We start from the raw sequence: 21738 nt of genomic DNA, 5'->3' as shown, positions 1-21738 counted from the left end.
CCTGGAAGATGATGACAGGAAATCCTAGGGTGAAGCTTGTTTAGCAGGCCTGACGTCTGATATAATGCAGAGATCTCAGAAATACCTCTTAGGAAAAACAAAACATGGAATTGGTGAATTATTTAATTTTACATTGAGAGGAATATTAGATATCTTTACCACAAGTTTACTATGAGGAGCTGGAGAAGAACCCGTTAGATGCATAGAAAGCTAAAGCAAATGAAAAAATGAAGCCATTGTGAACTCCAGGAAAAATTAAAAAGTAGTTAAGGAAAAGAAATGTAATCATAGTTCATTCAGCTTTGAACTATAGTCTATTTTTTAATTTCTAATAAATAAGTTAACTTTTAAAGTTATATATTGATTTGAGCCAAAGCTGTGATAACTACATAGGAAAGGGGGGAAAGAGAAGCCAAAGTGCAAGAGAACTAAATTCTCCTAATGATTAGATGAAGTCTAAAAGTTAAAATTAAGGATATGAGTATAAGCACATTATTTATAAATTGTAAATGAAGAAATGCTTGAAGATTTGAAAGTACTTGCATCTAGGGGGATGAATGCTGTTTTGGGTTATAAATCTAATGGTACTATTTTAAGCCTTATTCATGTATTCCTTGGATAATTTAAATACACAATATTATATTGTACACACTTCTGGAGAGCAGTTCTGTAGACTAAAATGGAAGCCTCATACCCTTTAACCCAACAATTCTAGAAACTTATTTTCAAAAAGATATCATGGATACACAGAAAGTTTTGGCTATAGGGATGTCCACTGCAGCCTTTTTAAAACAAATGAAATTGTTAATAGAGAATTGTTATGTAAACTGTGATAATGCTGTATTTTTTTTTTGGTATCATCAGTCTACAATTACATGAGGAACATTATGTTTACTAGACTCCCCCCATCAGCAAGTCCCTCACACACACCCCATTCCAGTCTCTGTCCATCAGCATAGTAAGATGCTATAGAGTCACTACTTGTCTTCTCTGTGTTGCACAGCCCTCCCCATGCCCCCCCTCTTTATACATGCTAATCATAATGCCCTGTTTCTTTCCCCCCCTTTTCCCTCCCTTCCCACCCATCCTCCCCAGTCCCTTTCTGTTTGGTAACTGTTAGTCCATTCTTGGGTTATGTGAGTCTGCTGCTGTTTTGTTCCTTCAGTTTTTTCTTTGTTGTTATACTCCACAGATGAGTGAAATCATTTGATACTTGTCTTTCTCCACCTGGCTTATTTCAGTGAGCATAATACCCTCTAGCTCCATCCATGTTGTTGCAAATTGTAGGATTTGTTTTCTTCTTATGGCTGAATAATATTCCATTGTGTAGATGTACCACACCTTCTTTATCCATTCATCTACCGATGGACACTTAGGTTGCTTCCATTTCTTAGCTATTGTAAATAGTGCTGTGATAAACATAGGGGTGCATATGTCTTTTTCAAACTGGGCTGCTGCATTCTTAGGGTAAATTCCTAGAAGTGGAATTTCTGGGTCAAATGGTAAGTCTATTTTGAGCATTTTGAGGAACCTCCATACTGCTTTCCACAATGGTTGAACTAATTTACATTCCCACCAGCAGTGCAGGAGGGTTCCCCTTTCTCCACAACCTTGCCAACATTTGTTGTTTGTCTTTTGGATGGTGGCGATCCTAACTGGTGTGAGGTGACATCTCACTGTGGTTTTAATTTGCATTTCTCTGATGACTAGCGATGTGGAGCATCTTTTCATGTGTCTGTTGGCCATCTGGATTTCTTCTTTGGAGAACTGTTCAGCTCATCTGACCATTTTTTTATTGGATTATTTGCTTTTTGTTTGTTGAGGTGCATGAGCTCTTTATATATTTTGGATGTGAACCCTTTATCGGATCTGTCATTTATGAATATATTCTCCCATACCGTAGGATGCCTTTTTGTTCTATTGGTGGTGTCCTGTGCTGTACAAAAGATTTTCAGCTTGATATAGTCCCACTTGTTCATTTTTGCTTTTGTTTCCTTTGCCCGGGAAGATATATTGATGAAGAAGTTGTTCATGTTTATGTCCAAGAGATTTTTGCCTGTGTGTTTTTCTAAGAGTTTTATGGTTTCATGACTTACATTCAGGTCTTTGATCCATTTTGAGTTTACTTTTGTGTGTGAGGTTAGACAATGATCCAGTTTCATTCTCTTACATGTAACACTCCAGTTTTGCCAACACCAGCTGTTGTAGAGGCTGTCCCGTATCATCTTTGGTTAAGTTTGTTTAAATCTTTTACTCATTTTATTGAGTTGTTTTGTTTTCTTCAGTTGTAAGAGCTCTTTGTATATTCTGAATACAAGCCTATCAGATACATGTTTTACAAGTATTTTTCTTTATCCTAAATAGGAAATCTGTAACTCAAGGTTGCAAAGATTATCTCAGATGTTTTCTTTAAGAAGCTTTATGGTTTTAGCTTTCATATTTGGCTCTCTTTTCCATTTTGAGGGTTCTTTTTTCTAATTTTTTAAATTAAATACACAAAACAGAATTTACCATTTTAACCATTTTTAAGTGTACAGTTTGGTGGTATTAGTAAATTTATATTCTTGTGCAACCATCACATGGCATCATCTGTCTTCTGAACTCTTCATTTTGCAAAATTGAAACTCTATATCTGTTAAGCAACAACTCTCCACTCGCCGCACCCCCAGCCCTGGCAGGCACCATTCTACTTTCTGTCTGATTTTTTACTACTCCACGTACCCCATGTAAGTTGGAATCGTACAGTTTTTCTCTTTTTGTGACTGGCTTATTTCACTTAGCTTAATGCTCTCAAAGTTCATCCATGTTGTGTATGTCAGAATTTCCTACCTTTTTAAGACTGAATGATATTCCATTGTATGTATGTACCACATTTTGCTGATAAGCATTCATCTGTTGATGAACAAACACTTGAGCTACTTCCATGTTTTAGCTATTGTGAATAATACTGCTCTGAACATGGATATACAAATCTGTTCAATACCCTGCTTCAGTTTTGGGGAGCATATACCCAGAAGTGGGATTAAGGGATCATATGGCAAATCTATTTTTAATTTTTTGAGGAACTGAAATACAAAAGCTATACCATTTTACATTCCCACTAACAGTGCACATGGGTTCCAATTTCTCACAGTCTTGCCAATGCTTGCTAATAACTATTTGTTGGTTTTAGAATAGCCATCCTAATGGGGTGAAGTGGTATCTCATTGTGTTTTGATTTGCATTTTCCTAATTATACTGAACATCCTTTCATATGCTTATTGGCTATTCATTGTATGTTTTTTTGGATAAATGTTTATTCAAGTCCTTTGACAGTTTTGAATCAGGTTGTTTGTTTTTGTTGTGTTTTAGGAGTTCTTCATATATTCTGGATATTAATCCCTTATCAGAAATATGATTCGCTACTATTTCCTCCTGCTCTATAGGTTGTTTTTCACTTTCTTGGTGGTATCCTTTGATTTCAAAAGTAACAAAAGTTCTTACTTTTGATAAAGTGCAGTTTGTCTATTTTTTCTTTTATTGCCTATGCCTTTCGTGTTATGTCCAAGAAATCATTGCCAAATCCATGTCATGAAACTTTTGCCCTTTGTTTTCTTCCAAGAGTCTTACAGTTTTTGCTCTCGTTTAGGTCTTTGATCCCTTTTGAGTGGATAGACTAATAAATTCAGCAAAGTTGAGGGATACAAAGTCAACACACAGAGAAATCAGAAATCAGTTGCATCAATTTTTATGTATGGTGTTGGGTGCGGGTCCTACTTCATTCATTCTTTTACTTGTGGATATCCAGGTTGCCCAGCACCGCTTGTTGAAAAGACTGTCCTTTCCCTACGAGTAGAGTAGTCTTGGCACTCTGGTCAAAAATCATTTAACCAGGTATGTGAGGGTTTATATCAGACCTCTCAGTTCTATTCTGTTAGTGTATGTGTCTATCTTTATCTTCCACACTCTTTAGATTACCATAACTCTGTAGTATGTTTTAAAATAAGGAAATGTGTGTCTCCACCTTTGTTCTTTTTCAAGGTTGTTTTGGCTACTCAGGATCTGTTGAAATTCCATGTGAATTTTAGGATGGATTTTTCTGTTTCCTCAAAAACTCTTATTTGCCTTTTGATAGGGATTGCATTGAATCTTTTAGCTGCTGTGAGTAACATCGACATTTTAATATTAAATCTTCCGGTCCATTGATATGAAATGTCTGTCCATTTATTTATGTCCTCTTTAATTTCAGCAGTGTTTTGTTTTCATTATAAAAATCTTTTACCTCCTTAAATTAATTCCTAAGTATTTTTTATGCTATTGTAAATGGAGCTGCTTTCTTAATTGCATTTTCTGATTATTCATTGTTAATGTATAGAAATGCAACTAGTTTTTGTGTTGACTGTATCCTGCAACTTCGCTGAATTCATTTATTAGTTTTAACAGTTTTTTATTTGTATTATGGGATCTTTTGTCCCAGGGGAGCCGGCTGTGGGACCCACTTGCAGATTTTACTTTTCCATTTCTCTAATATCCAGTACGCCATGCAGTGTGTGTCTGTGCTCCAAGTGCAGTTTACTAGGGCTGGTTATTTAGCAGTCCTGCGCTTCCACTCCCTCCCCGCTCTGACTCCTTTCCTCCCCGCCGGTGAGCTGGGGTCGCAGGAGTGCTCGGGTCCCCCCAGGCCACGGCTTTGTATCTTACCCCCTTCATGAGGTGCTGAGTTCTCGCAGATGTGGATGTAGCCTGGCTGTTGTACTGTTATCTTCTGGTCTCTCTTTTAGGAATAGTTGTATTTGTTGTATTTTCAAAAATATATATGGTTGTGGGAGGAGATTTCCACAGCCCTACTCACACCGCCATCTTGAGCCTCTCGTATTATGGGATCTTTAGAGTTTTCTTCATCTAAGATCATATCATATCAACAGAAATCGTTTTACTTCTTCCTTTCCAATTTGGATACCTTTACTTTATTTTTCTTACCCAGTTGCTGTGGCTGGGACTTCCAGTACTATGTTGAACCAAAGTGGTGAAAGCAGACATCCTTGCCTTGTTCCTGATCGTAGAGGAAAAAGTTTCAATCTTTCAGCATTGAGTATGGTGTTTGCTGTAGGTTGTCTTCATATGTAAGAACTCTTCATGGCGTTTATTATGCTGAGATAGTTTCCTTTTGTTCCTAGTTTACGGAATATTTTTATCATGAAAGGGTTTTGAATTTTGTCAGATGCTTTTTCATCAATTGAGATTATAGAGTGAGGGTTTTCCCTTCATTCTCAATATTGATTGATTCTCGTATGTTGAACTGCCCTTGCATCCCAGGAATAAATCCCATTTGGTCATAATGTATGATTTTAATATACTGCTCATTTTGTTTGCTAGTGTTTTGTTGAGGATATTTTCATCACTCTTAAGAAGGGATATTAGCCTTTAGTTCTCTTTTTCTTGTGTCTTTATCAAGCTTTGTTTTGAGTTTGGAAGTGTGCCCTCCACTTCAGCATTTGGGAAAAGTTTGAGAAGGATTGATACTAGTTCTTTCTAAATGTCTGGTAGACTTCACCAGTGAAACCATCATTAGATCAGGGCTTCTCCCCCTCCCCCACCGCTGTCAAGAGGCTTCTGATTACTAATTCAATCTCCTTATTAGTTACAAGTCTATTTAGATTTTCTATTTCTTCAGGATTCAATGTTGGTAGGTTTTGTATTTCTAAGAATTTGTCCATTTCATCTAGGCTACCCAATTTGTTGGTGTACAATTAATTGTTCATAGTACTCTTATAAATCCTTTATGTTTCTATAGAATCAGTATTCATATCCCCACTTTAATGTCTGAGTTTAGTGATTTGAGTCATGTCTCTCTCTCTCTCTCTTTGTTTTTCTTAGTCTACCTAAAGGTTTGTCAGTTTTGTTGATCTTCTTAAAGAGCCAACTTTTGACTTCATTAATTTTCTCTCTTTTTTTCCTGTTCTTTATTTCATTTATCTCTGTTGCAGTCTTTATTATTTCCTCTTGTTAGCTTTGGCTTTAGTTTGTTCTTAAGTTGTAGGGTTAGGTAGATGGTTTGCAATCTTTCTTGTTTTTTAATGTAAACATTCATAGCTATAATTTTCCCCTTAGCACTGCATTCACTGCATCTCATAAGTGTTGGTGTGTTTTATATTCATCTCTAACCATTTTCTGATTTCCCTTGTGATTTCTTCTTTGATCCATTTGTTGTTTAAAAATGTATTTAATTTACACAAATTTATGAATTTTCAGTTTTCCTTATGTTACTGATTTCTAACTTCATCCTATTATAGTCGGAGAAGATACTTAGTATATCTATCTTTTTAAATCTATGGAGACTAAATTTGTTGCTTATCATATAGTCCATCCTAGAGATGTCCCATGTGCACTTGAGAAGAATGTGTGTTCTGTTGTCTTGGGGTAGAGTATTCTATTTTTGTCTGTAGATGTAGTTGGTTTGTTGTTCAGATGCTCTGTTTCCTTCTCTCTCTTCTGTCTGGTTATCCTCTGCATTATTGAGAGTGGGATACTGAAGTTTCCAACTGTTACTGTGAAAGTATCTATTTGTATCTATTTCTATCGGCAGTTCCATCAGTACCTGCTTCATCTATTTTGATAGTCTGTCCTTAGATACATAAATGCTTATAATTGTTCTAGCTTCTTGCTATATTCAACCTTTAGTATGAAATGTCTTAACAACCTTGTTTGATTTAAAGTCTATTTTGTCTGATATTACTACAGCCACCCCTGCTCCTTTTTTGGTTACTGTTTGCATAGTACGTCTTTTTCTTTCCTTTCACTTACCTATTTGTGTCTTTAAATCTAAAGCAAGTCTCCTGTAGACAGCATGTAATTGGGTACTTTTTAAAAAAAATCTATTCTGCCAGTCTTTGTTGTTTGATTGGATAATTTAATCCATTGACATTTAAAGTAATTACTGATAAGGAGGGCCTATTTCTGCCATTTTGGTATTTGCTTTCTATGCCCTGTATCTTTTCTTCCCTCGCTTCTTCCCAAGTTACTGTCTTTTGTGTTTAGCTAATTTTTTTGTAGTGAAACATTTTAATTCCCTCTCGTTTCCTTTCATGTATGTTCATTCTTTAACTATGTTCTTTGTAGTTCCATTTATCATCTTACATTTAACATTCTAAAGTTAACAACACTCTGATTTGAATTTATACCAGCATAACTTCAATAACATACAAAAACTTTTGCTTACTCTGTCTCACTTCTTTCAGTTGTTGATGTCATGATGTCACAACATACTGGTGTTCACTTAAATATTGTGTACTCAGAAACGAAGCTTACAGTTGTTTTTATAATGCATTAGTCTCCTAAATTATATAGAAACAAATTATGTACAAGCCAAAGTTACCATACAACACTCTTTTAGACATGATTTTTTAAATGTATTAGTCTTTTAAATCTTTGAGAAAACAAAACATGGAGTTAAAAACCATTTTTATAATAATAAGAGCTTCTATAATTACCTGTGTATTTACCTTTACTGAGATCTTTATTTCTCCAAGTTTTGAGTTACTGTCCAGTGTCCTTTCATTTCACCTGCAGACATTTCCCTTGAGCATTTCTTGCAGGGCAGATCTAGTGGTAATGAACTCCCTCAGCTTTTGTTTCTCAGGGAAAGAATTTTGTAAATGATGGAAGCTCATACATAGTCAAGGTTCTTTTTTTTTTTTTGGCATATGGATCGTCCCTTCTTCTAGCATTATTTATTGAAAAAATAAATAAATAATTGAGCTACCTTGACTTGAACTTTGTAGAAACCAACTGACCGTAGATAGGGGGTCTATTCACAAACTCAGATATGCTCCATTGATTTGTATATCTGTTCTTTCACTAGTACCACATTGATCTGATTACTGTAGCCATATAACAAATCTTAAAATCCAATAATATGAGTCCTCCAGTTCTTTTTCAGAGTAATTTTTGCTTAGTAAGATAACTAGGAAAGTAAAATTTCTTTTAAAAAAGCCTGCTCCAATTTTGGTTGTATTGCACTGAATCTATAGATTACTTGGGGAAAATTTGACATCTTCATAATATTGAATCCTTTGGTACATGAATGTGGTTTGTTTTTCAATTATTTTCGGTCATCTTTAATTTCTGTCAGCAGTGTATTGTAGTTTTCAGGATACCGGTCTTACATGTACTTGTTAAATTCATTCCTAACTAGTTCATGTTTCTTGATACTTTAAATGGTACTGTCTTTTCAAATTTCAGTTTTTAGTATATAGAAATAGACTGATGTTTGCATATTGACCCTGTATCCTATGACCTTAGTAAAATCACATAGTAGCTTTTTTGTAGATTATGATTTTCTACATAGATGACATCTGCAAATAGTTTTACTTTTTCCTTTCCAATCTGTATGCTTTTATTTTTTGTGCCTTATTGCAGAAATCTCATTTTTGTATAGTATTTAATCTGATTATTTTAGCAGACCAGTCAGGTCACAGAGAACCTTTCCACTGTGAATTTTATGATGTATAAAGCTTGAATTTATAATAGATTTACGTAATGTTGAAAATATGACCAGATGATTAAGATAATGAAACTTTTCAGACTTAAAGCACAGTACATCTCTTAATTTTACACAGAATTTTAGAAATAAGTATGCAGCTGTAGGAATCATTTTTAATGATACTACATATTTTGTTTTATGATAATGAGAGAGCTTATCATTTGTGAAATATCGAACCAGTGACTTCAGCTATTCAGCTGTGATAAAAGGCCCGCTCTAACCTCTTATTGAATGTGATATTTATTAAAAATGAAACTTCTCATTTATCAATAGCACATGACTCATTTACTAATATGATTACAGAATTTCTTGTAGACTAGATAGTCTACTCCTTTGTCATATAGTTTAATTTTAACAAGCAGGAAATAGACTAACCTAGAGTCAGCCAGATCCATCTAACCTGCCCTTGTAACTGTTATGAGATGCTGGAAAGAACAATGAAAAGTTATACAGAAAGTAGTTTCTAATGGCTGTTCGAGAAGGAGCAAGCCCCCATTCAACAGAATTCAACATCCATTCATGATAAAAATTCTCAACAAAATGGGTATAGAGGACAAGTACCTCAACATAATAAAGGCCATATATAACAAACCCACAGCCAATATCATACTTAACAGTGAAAAGCTGAAAGCCTCTCCTCTAACATAGGGAAGAAGACAAGGATGCCCACTCTCCCCACTTTTATTCAGCATAGTACTGGAGGTCCCAGCCACGGCAATCAGACAAAACAAAGAAATAAAAGGCATCCCGATTGGTAAGAAAGAAGCTAAACTGTCACTGTTTGCAGATGACATGATATTGTACATAGAAACCCTAAAAAATCCACCCCAAAACTACAAGAACTAATAACTGAATTCAGCAAAATTGCAGGGTACAAAATTAATACACAGAAATGTGTCCCATTCCCACATACTAGCAATGAACTAGCAGAAAAAGAAATCAAGAAAACAATACCATTTACTTGCATCAAAAAGAATAAAATACCTAAGAATAAACCTAACCAAGGATGTGAAAGACCTATACTCTGAAAACTAAGACACTCATGTGAGAAATTAAAGAAGACACCAAAAAATGGAAATCTATCCCATGCTCATGGATGGGAAAAATTAATATTGTCAAAATGACCATCCTGCCTAAAGCAATCTACAGATTCAGTGCAATCTCTATCAAAATACCAAGAACATTCTTCAAAGAACTACAACAAATAGTTCTGAAATTCATATGGAACCACAAAAGACCCCAAATAGTCAAAGCAATCCTGAGAAGAAAGGAATAAAGCTGGGGGGATTACACTCCCCGAATTCAAACTCTCCTACAAATCTACAGTCATTAACACAATTTGATACTAGCACAAGAACAGACCCATAGATCAACAGAACAGAATAGAGAGCCCACATATAAACCCAACCATTTATGGTCCATTAATATATGATAAAGGAGCCATGGATATAAAACAGGGAAACAACAGCCTCTCCAACAGATGGTGTTGGCAAAACTGGACAGCTACATGCAAGAGAATGAAACCAGATTACTGTCTAACTCCATACACAAAAGTAAACTCAAAATGGATCAAAGACCTGAATGTAAGTCATAAAACCATAAAATTCTTAGAAGAAAACATAGGCAAATATCTCTTGAATATAAACATGAGCAACTTTTTCCTGAACACATCTCCTCGGGCAAGGGAAACAAAAGCAAAAATGAACAAATGGGACTACATCAAACTAAAAAGCTGTACAGCAAAGAACACCTGCAGTATGGGAGAATATATTCATAAAGTACATATCCAACAAGGGATTAACATCCAAAATATATAAAGAACTGACACAACTCAACACCCAAAAAAGCAAATAACCTGATCAAAAAAATGGCCAGAGGATCTGAACAGACACTTCTCCAAAGAAACTGAGATGGCCAACAGGCACATAGAAAGATTCTCCACCCCGCTAATTATCAGGGAAATGCAAATTGAAACTATAGTGAGATACCACCTCACACCAGTTAGGATGGCCAACATCCAAAAGATAAGAACAAATGCTGGTGAGGATGCAGAGGAAGGGGAACCCTCCTGCACTGCTGGTGGGAATGTAAATTAGTTCAACCATTGTAGAAAGCAGTATGGAGGTTCCTCAAAAAACTAAAAATAGAAATACCATTTGACCCAGGAATTCCACTCCTAGGAATTTACCCAAAAGAAACAAGATCCCAGATACAAAAAGACACATGTACCCCTATATTTATTGCGGCACTATTTACAATAGCCAAGATAAGGAAGCACCCTAAGTGTCCATCAGTAGATGAATGGATAAAGAAGATGTGGGGACATATACACAATGGAATATTATTCAGCTATAAGAAGAAAACAAATCCTCCCATTTGCAACAATATGGATGGAGCTAGAGGGTATTATGCCCAGTGAAATAAGCCAGGTGGAGAAAGACAAGTACCAAATGATTTCACTCACTTGTGGAGTATAACAAAAAAGCAAAACTGAAGGAACAAAACAGCAGCAGACTCAGACTCCAAGAAAAGACTAGGGGTTACCAAAGGGAAGTGGTTGGGGAGGGTGGATGGGGAGGGAGGGAGAAGGGGATTGAGGGGCATTACGATTAGCACACATAATGTAGTGGGGGCAGGAGGAAGGCAGTATAACACAGAGAAGACAAGTAATGACTCTAGCATCTTACTACACTGATGGACAGTGACTGCAATGGGGTGCGGGGGGGAGGGATTCGATAATATGGGTGAATGTAGTAACCACAATGATGCTCATGTGAAACCTTCATAAGAAGGTATATCAATGATACTTTAATTTTTAAAAAAAAGGAGCAAGCCCCTTCTGCATTGTCATATAAGTAAACCTGCCTGGATATACTTTATTTGCCACTAGTTAACTCGGACTCATTTGCATGAAACAGCGGGATTTGTTACAGGTGGCGTAATTGGTGAATGTGACGAAGTGCATGGCATAGTTGACATTGGCAGGGAAAGCAGCCTGTGGTAGGAGAAAAAAAAGGAGACTACAGAGATGGGACTGTTGAAGCCCTTCTCTGCTGTGGAGTGGGCTTTTCTCTGAAATAGAGTATACGTACAGAACAGTGCACGTCATAAGCCTGTGGCTTGGTGAACCTCACGAACGCACTACTTCCTGAGTGAGTGTTCCTGTTGGCCTTTCACCTTAGCAGTGCCTTCTCTCTGCACTGGTCTAGTTCCAGTACATGTGTTGTCAGAGGAATGTTGAAACTGAACTGTAACAGTAGTGATAACTGAAGGGATTAGATTCCTCCTGTGTGCAAGGCATTGTGAGTCACTTACATAGGCATCTCATTTAGTCCTCACAGGAACTGTGAGAGAGGTAGTGTTTATTCACCGTTTCAATTTGAGAAAACAAAAAATAAGGCTTTAAAAGAGCCACAGTGCATGTGTTTTTGCTGTGCGTCGGGCACTGTATGAGGCACTTCATGGTCACTCTGATCTCATTCTCACACCATCTCTGAGAGTTATGTCATCGCCTTTGGCAGATGACAAAGCTAAGGTTCAAGAAAGCTCATTTGCCCAAAGCCTGTGTCCTTAGCCACTAAATCTGAAGGCTGGTGTATTACCGCAGAGTGAAACACACCATCGAGTAGATGGAGAGAAAGGAGGGAGGCAGGCAGTCAACTAAAAATTGCTCAGTAGTCTCCTCAAAGGCGGTGCCAAAGGAAAAGTGGGAGGAAGAGGTGAATGCAGAAACAGGGCAGACATCTACCTAGTTTGTGGAGGCAAAGGAATGCCCAGGCAATAAGATCCTTGGCCCTTTCCCAAGAAACTGATTTAAAACACACATGCAGATTAGCCTCTGTGTAAACGAGCAATGACAGTCTCTGTGGAAAGCAGATCGCATAAAGTCAGAGCTAGAATGGCTCTGAGCTCAGCCACCGGCCACCCACTCCTCAGAAGACAAAACTGCCAGGTGTGATGGGCGAAGATGTGGCCGCGAGTGCAGGCTCGGCACCTGGGCTCCCCGACAGCCTCCCCCCCTCTGGCACGTGTGCCCCACAGCTCTCCCCAGTCACATGCATTATCTTCTTGGAGCTCTTCAGAATTATCGGAAGCCTCTCATGAACTTTCATGAATTTGTTGTTTTTCTAGCATCTGAATAACTTAGTCCTATATAAAATATTGAAATTTCATGTCAAAAATTATTACTGAAGATGTACCATTTTTCATTGGCGAGAAGTCGTTAGCGTTGGGATTGGAAGACACTGAGCAACTGTGGAAATTACAGACAAATAGAGTTGTGGATAAAGTGAAGGTTCCTGTGGCCAGGATTCCCGCCTGGCCCTGGTCGGCTGGCTCACTACACACATGTGGGCAATACATTGTTATTGACTCTGAAAGAGCCCTGCGCAGGGCTCTGAGCGACACAGTGGCATGGCTGCAAGGCTGCAGGAGAGCAGAGGAGAGACTGGGGTGGTGGCAGTGCTGAGGACAGAGACTGAGAGGCCGCGGGGGCAAAGAGGCCCGGAGGCAGGGACCAGCGTGCTGCTCACAGACTCGCTCTGAGGGGACAGGATTCTACTGATTGACCTGCCACCGTGGGAATAAAGTTGGGTATAAACCCTTTCACCCCAAAGACGTTCTACTGACCTTTCTTTGGTTACACTGAATCCATAGTGAACTTGCCCAGGTCTGAAACCCATTGGCAAGACAGTAGTTTAATGTTTTCTCTTGTAACCTTGCTCCTTTGTGTCCCTATGGCCGACTTCCTTGTGGACCCAGGTCCTGGGACCTGAACCTCGAGCACCGTCCATCCCCAGCATCTTCACCAGGGCCCTGTCCCATTCCTTTGCTCAGATGGTTGGTTTCTTGGGGCCCTCAGGCATGTTGTCAGTGGCCCAGAAATGTGCTTGTCTTGTCCAGATGGTGGTGGTAGGGGTCACCTCCCAAAATAAAATGTTCTTAACAAGTCAGAGGGATCGAGCTGCCCATTCAGCATCACCTCTGATCAACCAAATGGTCCCTGACATAATGCTTCCCAAAAACAGGCCCAGGGGACTGGCCAGACCCCCGGGGCGGTGTTTCTGGGCCCCGGGGAAGCCGGTCCTGAGAACTGCTGGTGGCTGTGCTCGGGCATAGCAGTGCGTGCACGTGTGCACGTTCATCCTCGCCCTTTCTCCTCCTCTGAGTGGTGCAGACACACACAGTCCGTTTTACTGGGTGTCTTCTGCTCTTCATATGGCGTGTTTTCCCCTTTGAACGGCAGCATGAGGGCCAGAGAGTTGTATGTGTTGGGTAGGGGTCTTTGGTTTTGCGGGGAGAGCTTTGGATTCCACTGTAGGATGGTCAAGCGTCGCTCCTGCGTTGTGTGTGCGCTGCCTTCTAGGATCAGAGGTGGAATTAGAGGTGTGTGTTGATTCTATGATTTTGTCTTTGATTTTTAAGGATGAATATTCATTGAGTTTCCTTTTGCTGTGTGTTATTCCAGAAAACTGATGAAGTACATGGCTTTTCTAAGAGAATATAGCCTTTTCTTTCCTGAACAAATTATCTGTTGAAAGTACTTTGGCATGATTTACTTTGAATAACAGGTTACAGGGTAAGCAGGTCTCTGCTGTTTCTGGTTTCAGCCGAGTACACTGAACCAATATAGAAAAGCTCTCTCATTCCATCTGATAGCAGCAGTCCCAACAAAACACAGTTGCTATTGATGTACATAATTGATCACTTTATTAACTGTGGAAAAAAAGAAGGCTTATTGGAGTAATAAAGCATAACTTCATTACGTCCCGTGTGTAGAGAGCAAACGTTGGAAAGTGGCTGACAGGTTCCCGTTTCAAGGCTGATTCTGATGATGATAATATTTAAGTAGCATTGATTGTTCTCTAATTGGATTTTTCTTTCTATAGGCCTCTTCTGAAGAGCTGAAAGCTGCCTACCGGAGGCTGTGTATGCTTTACCACCCCGACAAGCACAGAGACCCAGAGCTCAAATCACAAGCCGAAAGACTGTTTAACCTTGTTCACCAGGCTTATGAAGGTCAGTGCAGGGCTTGGCTTTGTAGAAACACCCCAATACAGATACTCTATTTTTAAGAGACTTGATTTGTAGAAGACAGAAAAGGAAGGTCCTCAGAGGTGTATAAAAGAAGTGGTTAGTTTAGTGCTTTTCACTGACGGGTCCTTTGAAAGAGTAGTATTTTGCTTTGGAAATCAATATGTGTCCAGTAAGTAGAAAATGAGAGTCCAAGTACAGTAATAGACCAGGATCTAAATTGCAGGGGAATACTCAAGTTCTAAATCGCTTACTAGTCTTCTAAAGGGATCTCTTGGAGATAAAAGGCTGATCGTTACAGACAATCTTGCTTTGTTCTCTTTTTTATGAGAAAATATAAGAACATTTTTTTTCATCTGCAGGCGATTTTATTAGTTCTCTAGTGGTTAAGGAAAGGTTCCACCAAAAGAAAAAAACGATGTTAAGAAGGTTAATAGGAAATAGAATTGAGTAATTGAAATTTTTATAATTACATCTTAACATATTTCAGAAGGAAAATTGTGTGATATGTATTTCTAAAATACTGAGATAACTAGTAGGTGCAGAGTTTCTGTTTGAAATGATGAACAAGTTCTAGAAATAGCAGTCATGATTACACAACATTGTGAATGTGCTTAATGCCACTGAATTGTACACTTAAAAATGATCAGTTTTATGTTTTGTACATTTTACCACAATTTTAAAAATTAAAATTAAAAAAATATTAAACCACTCTTAGGATATATACCAAGTAAAAAAGTTTTTCATTCCAGAACCACATGTTGATTTGCTCCTTAATTAGACCAAAAATTAGATAATGTATTTATTTACAAAATAAAGAATTCTCATTGCAGACACAAAAGGAGATGGTATATTTCACTTTATAGTTTTACCAGAAAATTAGATTTTAGTGTCCAGTAAAACTCAGGTCATCGTGCACGATAGAGGTCTAAGTCATCACTGTCTTGGTACCAAATTTAACTCCATTCAGACCACTTATGTGGTGGACTTGGCCAAAAGCTTGTTCCTGTATTGTGTCCTGTTGTCTGAGTGACTAGATTGATATCACAGTTGTCTAAATCACGCACAAAGCTGGTTTGTGGTATTTTGGAGGTTTAGGAAAGAGTTAGCAGAAAATCCTCCCCAGTGCTCATGGAAATGCTGCAGCAGCAAGCCTGGCCGGGTTGTGCCTGAAGGGAGACTAAAGTAAAATGCGAATAAATAGTTCCTTGTTAAATCCTGCAGATTAACTCAGGAAGTTCGGCTCCCATGTTTTCCAGTGGTCAGCACTTCTTCTTCCCCATTAGATTTGAATATGGGTGGAATCATTTACATCGTCTTTTAATTAGGCCTAAAAATACATGGGAAGTCTCAGGGGAGAAAAGATTCAAATGTCTTGAACAGCAATTGACAGTCTAGGAGGAATATAACAGCTGCTAGCTTTTACTGACATTTAATCAGCTCGGCACCTTCGAATAGTCCCACCCCTCCTGGAGAACCTTTTCCCGATGGGCTTCAGGTGATGTGGCCACCACCAGAATGACAGGTACCTGTTTGTGTCTTTTAAAATGATTTACAGATAGAGGCACCAAAAAAAAAGAAGACTGTCTTAGGAGTTAGTGAAAGTGTAGAGTAAATAATAAATCACATTCTTCTGGTGTCAGAGCCTGTCCCTGATTTTATATGAAGTTTCTTTAGAAATTGGAGTTAACTCTTTCAAACCAAGGTACTTTATAGACTGTGGCAGAAACTTCCTGAATTCTTTTAAAAACAGCTCTTCTTCAGTGACACAAGGGTCAGAGCAGCTTCCCGCAAGGTGCACCTCCCAACTGAGAGTAGCTTAGACATGCAGAATCTGGCATTTCTCATTTGTAGCCGCCTTTAAAGACTTCCTGGATTGGATCTAAAAAGCAATTGGGAGGAAAAACCCATAGTGAATGAAGAGGGTCTTAGGAAGACTGTGGTTGGACAGGAATGACCGGAAGGAGGTGGGGTTACTGAACGATGCTGTTGTCAGGCCAGAAGGGTGAGTTCTGTACTCTGTAGACATGTCTGATTTTTTATTTGCAGTTCTTAGCGACCCCCAGACCAGGGCCATCTACGACGTCTATGGGAAGAGAGGACTTGAAATGGAAGGCTGGGAGGTAAGGGAACCCGGGCACCCGGGGCCGGGGGAGCCACCGAGCAGCCTGGGACGGCACCCTTGAGACTGCCCGAGGCCCTTCCTTGCCTGGTGTTTTGGTTTAAGAGGCTGAGCTCTGGGCTGCGCTTTGCCGCTCTGCTCCTCAGTTACCTTGGGAAGCCAGTCTTCCGGCTTGTCCTCGGCTTACTGCTCCGTCAAGTGAAAAGTAACACAGTACCAGCAATGTTTAAACCCCGAAGCAGGCCAGTCGGGAGTTGGCAGAAAACAGTTTCTGCTGCTCTGTCTGCACTAAACTTCCGTCCACCTTCCACAGTTCTTGGACAGCTTTGAATCTGATAACAACTGCAAGTGGAATGGAAACCGTGTAATTCAGATGGCACTTGCGGGTGTTAAATCCCACTCGGGGGCATCCTTTGGCCCAGATCACCCACAGCTTAGTTCTCGCCCGCAATCCTTACATCACCCATATCCCACTTTCCCTGGCCCTTTGATACTGTCTTGTAGTACCTGCAGTAAGAGCTGTGGTACGACAAGATCGCAGAAACAGAGACCTAGAAACTCTGATGGAGTGGAGGGAACTAAGGAGAAATGATACCTAAATGCAATCCTGGGTCCTACATTGGATCCTGGAACATGAATAGGATATTAGCAGAAAAACAGTAAAATCCAGAAAGATTGGGTTTCATTAATAGTAATGTCCTAATGCTGGTTTTTCATATTTGACAAGTGTCCCTTGGTTAGGTAAGACGTTAACGTTAGGGGAAGCTGGGTGAGGGTATGCAAGAACTTTCTGTACTATCTTTGCAACTTTTCTAACATTTTAAATAATTTTCTGAAATTATTCCAAAATAAAAGTTAACTAGCTAGAATCAGAATTTTCAAACCAGAAGACACCTCAAGAATCATGCCATTGAACCCCCTCATTTACAGCAAGGAACCAAGGCTTAGATGGGGAGTCACCTGAGGTCTCCAGGAGATGAGCCTAGCTTTCTGTCCTCTCTCCACCCTGCCACTCAGCTTTTAGAGATCTCGGTTCACCTTTTTGCATAAGTAATGTGGTCTTCCTGGCTCATACAGGGATAGACCTAGTTGGTGAACAGTCCAGGTGAACAATACAGGTGTATAGACTACTAGGAAGCATATCATACAGTGTTAATGAAAAACATTGAAAATGTCTAGTATTTAATGCAGCTCAGGATGCCGTGTTCCTAGATGCTTTTATCTAAGGGTTGTTGAGATGGAAGAAAGTGACTTGCCCCTGGCTTAGTGTTCCACTCTCCATCATAATGTACTCTGTGTAGAGAAAGAGATCAATAGTAAAGGACATCAGGGGCCTGGGGGAGCTAGAGTGAGGTGCCCTGCCCCGTTCCTCACTGCTCCAGGTGGGCCAGCCTTTGTGACTCTGCAGTCAGCTCTGATTATGCACCAACTGTTTACCAAACTTACTCTAACTAGAAGTGGAATGATTTAATGCCTTTGGGATATTTGGCTCTTCAGCTTATCAGAGTAGCAGAGAGAGAGGAATTTGCAGCTATTAATTCAGTCAGGAAAGGCCAGGCAGCTAGAATACCTGAAAAATCTTGTTCTCCTCTGGCCTATAGATACTGACGCTTTCCAGTCTATTAATTCCTGGAACCTTAAAGATCTGTGTATTTAAAAAACATCAGTATAGGGGCATATTCATAGAGTATGTGTCACTGGTGAAAGTCATGATTAATCAAAACTTCTGTTTAATCTACATTCTTTACACCAATGTCCTCTTAAATAGAATATTCAGTATGAAATGTCTGCAGGTAGAACAGCCCAGTTACTCTAGGCCCTGTGGAGGTCACACTGCCCTTCCAGACCCGCCTCATCCTTAGTAATGAGTTTCTTAGGGTCACCATTGGCAGGAGTCCAGTTTAAGTTGGGGTTCCACACTTATGGGTCCAAGGTTTGAAGTCTTTGAATTGGGGTTGAAACTTCACGAACAATTTTTAAAGTATTTCACATCATTTTTTTCTTGATCTTTTAAATGGAATAGTTGATTACCTACATTTCCCTGAAGCTCTTTTATTTTTGTTTTCTTCTGATGAGAAGGGCTGGCAGGAGATGGAGAAGATAATGGAAACTTTGAAAACCTGTCACTTTCATTCCGGCCAAGGCAGGGTAACGTTGGGGAAGTGGAGGTGCATGAATGGTTGCACATGCCCTCTGTTCTGTAAGAACTAGCAGACTGAGGTTGCCTTGTCAATGCAGTAGAACCGGGTGTTGTGAGGTCTCAAAGCAGTAGCCCAGATGCCATTTAGGACTTGCAGTTTGTTCTTAGATGATTTGAACAGTGTTTTTACTTTAAAACTTCTTTGAAAGAACCACCTCCCCCTTTTTATTGTATTATGTGATTAGAAGAGAAAATGTTGTTTTTGTTATTTTTTTTCTCTTCCTGAAAGTAGTAGCAAATTTCACTCACTTTTTTTGGATAGGCCAGTTTTTGTACTCATTTTTCTCATTGCTGAAATAAAATCAAGTTGCACAAAGCTTATAGCATGCCCCCATTTTTGTTAAGCTGTATATACACTTACATATGCGCTCACACATAGAAGATTTTTATAGGAAGATATATAAAAATACGTTTGCCTGTGAGGGTGGGTATGGGGGCTCCACCTATCCTAGTACACCGCTTTGAGTTTTTGCTGTAAGCTTATTTTTTTCAATAGTTTTTAAAACTTGTGATTTCTAAGATAGCTTTTTTTCGTATCACCTACCTTTTTAGATGTTCTTCGAGAAGTGCCTCCAACTGCCTATATTTCTCCCCCTGCTACAGGGAATACGCTCTTTGGGCTTTTTTCCCCCATCCGCCTCAGGGCCTCACTCATGTTTGTCATACTCCGTTGCTCGCAGGCCGTAGAATCGGGGGCCCTTAGCAGTCACTCACGCAGCACAGGTCCCTCTTCCACAGATACGGTGCCTGAGGCCCAGGCGGGCCTTTCCCTGCCTCTTTGAAACCTCAGCTAGATTGCCTTCCTTTCACAATGAGCCATTGTGGATTGCCTTGTCTTCTCAAAGATTTGACATCATTGTGCATCCCTGAGTGTTAACATGCTCTGCTGTTGGTTCCTGTGAGAAACACGCTCACTGGTCCAAACTTAGTCAAAGAGAACAGTGGAGCCAGGCTTTAATGGCGGTCTTGCAAGACCGGGTGTCTGGTGAGCAGGCCCACTCAGGGCAGCTACAACAAGCAATTAATTCCTTAGCTTACGAGTCCCTCCCCGGGTTCCTCATCGGCTGAGCACTGCAGGGTTCACGTTCTTTCTCGGACATTGCCTAAGCAAGTTATGTCCATGTTAGGCTTTCTTTACATTTGTCTTAACTTTATTGGCAGGTTTAAAACTTCTGCATTTTTTTTTGAAGTGATATACAGGCTGCTTTTTCTCAGTCTTCCTGCCACCCCCAGCCAGAGTGACATGTAGGCTTCTTGTTAATACCTTTTGTTTAAATGTTAATTCCTCTGGGAATAAATCACATTTAGTTTTATACCATTTTTAAGAGTACCTGAGTGGTGTTTATGCTAAAGTGTAACTGACATCCTACGTTCTAAGGGTCGCATCATATTGTAGGGAAGAGCCCCATGATTCTAGAAACACCCAGGCCTGATGGCTTAGGACCCCTTTTGAGAAGCTCAAAAGGCATTTCTAGTGACAGCCCTGCACACTAGGGAAAGACGGCCGTGCCACTGTGGACAGCTTTGCCTTCATCTGATATTTAATATTGTTGTCTGGGACGCATTAGGAAACACACTGAGATTTAAGGTGACGATTTCTCTGTGAGATTCCTACAGACTCAGAGGTAAGTTGCTAAAATGAAGGGAAGGATACTTAAGCCTCTCTGAGGGCAAGCAAGGCCTTGGGAATGATCAGGATTGCAGAGCTGAGTGGGTGCGACATGAGCGAAGCCTCGCCAGGAACTGGGGCCCTCTGGTGGAAAAACTCCCCGCTGGTTTCGTGGCAATCTCTTGGAGTCCTGGGGAAGAGGAGTGGCTGACCCTGGGCAACACAGGTGATGACTTGGTTCTTTATGCTGCATTTCCCTCCCTTCCTGGGACCTGACCTGTCTCCTTACCTGCTGGTCCTGTGCAGGTTGTGGAAAGGAGGAGAACACCAGCTGAGATCAGAGAAGAGTTCGAGCGGCTGCAGAGAGAGAGGGAGGAGAGGAGACTGCAACAGCGGACGAACCCCAAGGTGAGCCAGCGGTACTGTCGCAAGGTTTAATCACCTGAAGGTGGGCCTGAAGCAATTAGGTGCTGGTGGGTTGTTTTTGAAGTAATAACATAAAAAATTGAATGGAACAAAATGTTGCTTATTTTGTCTCAGAGTGGTATCTTCCTGGAAAGCAGCTCCCTGACGCTGTGGGCAGTGTGCTGCTGATGACAGAGAGAAGTGAGTGCTCTGAGCCATATGGAGGAAGGCCACACCAGCCCAGTGGTTTTCCCGGAAGCCAGGGAGGTTCTCAAGCAGTACAGGCCAGGTCCCTGAGAACTTTTCCTCAAGTCAGACTGCCCAGCCCCGACGTGCAAAAAGCAGTTAGACGACAGTGTCCGGAGAAGGCCAGCCGCCCAGCCACACATTGAGGCAGGAGGATTCTGTGCACCAGGCAGGATGTGGAGAGCTGGATAATGCAGAGGGTTTGGGACATTTCCAAACCACCTTAAGGAGGGACCCATGCTTCATCATCCCAGGACAATGGGGCCATGAGCACAGGGCACCAGGCTCCTCTGGCAGCAGTGGGGCGACCCTCTTTAACTCAGTCATGTTCCCGACGGAGTTGGAGTCCTGTGGCCCAGGGATGCGCCCTAGCCTGAGTTACTTCTCAGTCCTGCATGTATCTTTTCCCTTTGATTTGTTGGGGAAGCAGACTGTTCTGAATGCATGCCCCAGCCCTGAGCAAACAGGCTATAGCGCCGTGGATTGGAGATGCCAGTTGTACTGAATGGCTGATTGAACGTGGACCAGTTCTCAGCTGTGTTTAGTAAGGGGACTCAGCAGCCGGGCTCCATCGGTGTAACCAGCATGGCCTTGCAGGCAGC

At 40.2% G+C, this 21738-nt stretch overlaps 1 protein-coding gene across 2 annotated transcripts in view; it reads left to right on the top strand.

Annotated features, from left to right (window-relative positions):
• The window catches only part of DNAJC11 (DnaJ heat shock protein family (Hsp40) member C11), a 61830-nt gene that overhangs the window by 13541 nt on the left and 26551 nt on the right, over nucleotides 1-21738 (top strand). For both annotated transcript variants that reach the window (XM_073233116.1, XM_017641826.3), the window contains exons 2-4: nucleotides 14410-14539; nucleotides 16604-16677; nucleotides 20792-20893. In XM_073233116.1, coding sequence (XP_073089217.1) covers nucleotides 14410-14539; nucleotides 16604-16677; nucleotides 20792-20893 — 306 coding nt within the window. The remainder of the gene's footprint in view (nucleotides 1-14409; nucleotides 14540-16603; nucleotides 16678-20791; nucleotides 20894-21738) is intronic.

Source organism: Manis javanica, chromosome 4 (assembly GCF_040802235.1).
Source record: "Manis javanica isolate MJ-LG chromosome 4, MJ_LKY, whole genome shotgun sequence".
NCBI classification, from domain to species: Eukaryota; Metazoa; Chordata; class Mammalia; order Pholidota; family Manidae; genus Manis; species Manis javanica.
The sequence above is the reverse complement of the archived record's forward strand: the minus strand, read 5'-3'. Positions and strand labels throughout refer to the sequence as shown.